Source organism: Oratosquilla oratoria, chromosome 9, assembly GCF_046742065.1.
Source record: "Oratosquilla oratoria isolate Oo_2021 chromosome 9, ASM4674206v1, whole genome shotgun sequence".
NCBI classification, from domain to species: Eukaryota; Metazoa; Arthropoda; class Malacostraca; order Stomatopoda; family Squillidae; genus Oratosquilla; species Oratosquilla oratoria.
Window position 1 is genome coordinate 62,975,411 of NC_134785.1, and position 2,500 is coordinate 62,977,910.

A 2,500-nucleotide genomic window follows, 5' to 3' on the forward strand; every position below is an offset into this window, starting at 1 on the left:
AATTTATCTATTCATTTATTTATCAATGTATTTATCTATATATTTACTTATTCACTCATTAATTATTTATTTATTTATTTGTTCATCAATATATCGTTTATTAACCTACTTATTTGTTTATTTATTAACTTATTTGCATATTTATTTACTTATTTATGTATTCATTTATTTATCCACTTATCTATTTATCTATTTATTCACATATTTATCTATTCATTTGTTTTCAGGAGTGCCTCAGTTGAGTTCCAAAGTGCCTGTTTTGATCTACACGAAAAACTACGTGGAGAGATACGTCAACTTCATCTTCCCGTACCCTCCGGACGACATTCGCTTCACTCGCGTAAGTGTGACGTCACCTCTAAGTGTCATGTCATATATATACATACATGAATACATATATTGATAATATTTTAGACAAATTATATTCATCCAAATATATATATATATATATATATATGTATATATATATATATATATATATATGTATATATACATGAATACATATACATTCATATAAATTTTTCATTTTTCTTCTTTCTCGACCAAACAGCGGAGAGGTGAGATCGAGCGTCAGTTGAGAACTCTGACTGGAGGTTCAAAGGTCACCATCCAGGAAGTCCGCGAGTACGGGACTCAGGGAATACTGAGCCCCAGAGGCGGCTCCAACAGGTAAGAGAGGTAGACAGGAGGAAAGCTTCCCTCAGGGTTTGTGTGTGTGTGTGTGTGTGTGTGTGTGTGTGTGTGTGTGTGTGTGTGTGTGTGTGTGTGTGTGTGTGTGTGTGTGTGTGTGTGTGTGTGTGTGTGTGTGTGTGTGTGTACGTGTGTACATTTATGGGGTAGGGTGAGGCTGCCATCTATACGCTAAATAAAGACGAATAGCGCTACTGAAGTGAAGGTTTTTGTTTTTTGTTGATCCTGTGAGGATTTTTTTCTTATTGACGTCAGACGATTTTGTTCAGCTGAGGGAATATTTTCGGGAGTAAACAGGGTTTCGACGAATTTAAACATCGTTCTTTTTCTGTCCCCACCTTTCAGATGAACAAAATTGTCAGGCATCAACCAAAACAAAATCCTAAAAAAGAATCATGGTTGGGTTGACCAAAATCTCCACACCTAAGAATTCTATACTGGCCAACGGAAGACAATTCCACTCAACTGGGAAGAACTTTTAACTCTGTAAAGAATTGTCATCGTATTATATTTCTATCATGGTTAATCTGAAATGATTATTAAGTTATGAAAATTATCAAGTTATGAAAATTCTCGATGTGTTTATTAGTGATTATTATTAATGATTATTAAGTTATGAGAATTATTAAGTTATGAAAATTCTCGGTGTGTTAAGGCGAGAGTAATGTTTGAGATGACGATGTCGCCGTCGCGTTGTTAAGTAAACAACGCGCCATCTTCGATCAATACCGCCGTCGGTATGGCGGTATTCTGTAAATTCCAGCCAAGATCTGCTAATACCTGAATTATTCTATTCTGAGCTAGCCCAACCTAACCTAAACAAACCTACTTTAACCTAACCTTACCTGACCTAACCTAGCCTATCTTAGCATAACCTAACCTATCCTAAACTAACCCCACCTAGCGTAAACTAAAGTAAACTAGCCCAACCTAACTTAACCTAACATAACCTAACATAACCAAAGGTCTGATAAAACCCGATAAATGGTAACCGTTTCAGCGATAAGGACAGAGTTCAACTTCATAGCAATCATTATGTAGCTTCTATGGGTTAATCTTTTCCCCTAAAGTAAATATTTAGCGCTACCCAGAATAAGAAAATAAATATCCCTGCTTCTGACCCAGGGCAGCGGACAGGATGCAGGGATGACCCGTCATCCAGGAGGTGCCAAGATAAGAGGGAGGGAAGAGGGTGGAGGGGAGTGGAATATATAGGAAATGGAATGGGTGGGAGTGGTTTCTATGCCTTTTTCTTTTTGGCTACCCTCGTGTAGGGGGAAAAAGCCTTTGGTATATGTATGTATGTATGTACGAAAAGAGCTGAAATGTGTGTACATGAGCTCTTTAAATTTAGAGAGAATTACCGCTCTTATGGCTTTGTTCTGGTTATATACAGTCGATTTTAAGTAACTGACCTAACCTGACCTGAAATATATCCCTGACCTGAAGGAAGTCTCGATCGATTAAGGTCCCTTTCAACACGAGACCCACCTCCCCCTCCCCCTTCCCCCTCCCCCTCCCCCTCTCCCTCTCCCTCCCACCAGCTGCATCAAATCTCCCGTTTTTAATAAGAATAAAACACATAATCACATCACCATGTTAAAAGGATTGTCTGTGACATATCCTTGTATATTTTTCTTGGTGTCGTCAAGGCGATTTTATTCAACCTGAAGAATCCCCACACCACTCCCATCCCTTCTCTGGACGTTCATGTTTATATTCTTGTACGTCATCAGGAGCATCGTCACGGCTTTGATCAAGTACCCTGCGGGCTCCGTGGTCGATGTGGAAAAGCTTTCACAAGAGTTCA

The 2,500-nt window shown here is 38.6% G+C and overlaps 1 protein-coding gene across 2 annotated transcripts in view; it reads left to right on the forward strand.

The window, feature by feature from the left end:
• LOC143028499 (uncharacterized) overlaps positions 1-2,500 on the forward strand; it is a 313,895-nt gene that overhangs the window by 304,383 nt on the left and 7,012 nt on the right. For both annotated transcript variants that reach the window (XM_076190690.1, XM_076190689.1), the window contains 3 exons: positions 228-340; positions 551-669; positions 2,427-2,500. The exon at positions 2,427-2,500 is cut by the window's right edge and continues 32 nt beyond it. In XM_076190690.1, the coding sequence (XP_076046805.1) occupies positions 228-340; positions 551-669; positions 2,427-2,500 (306 nt within the window). The remainder of the gene's footprint in view (positions 1-227; positions 341-550; positions 670-2,426) is intronic.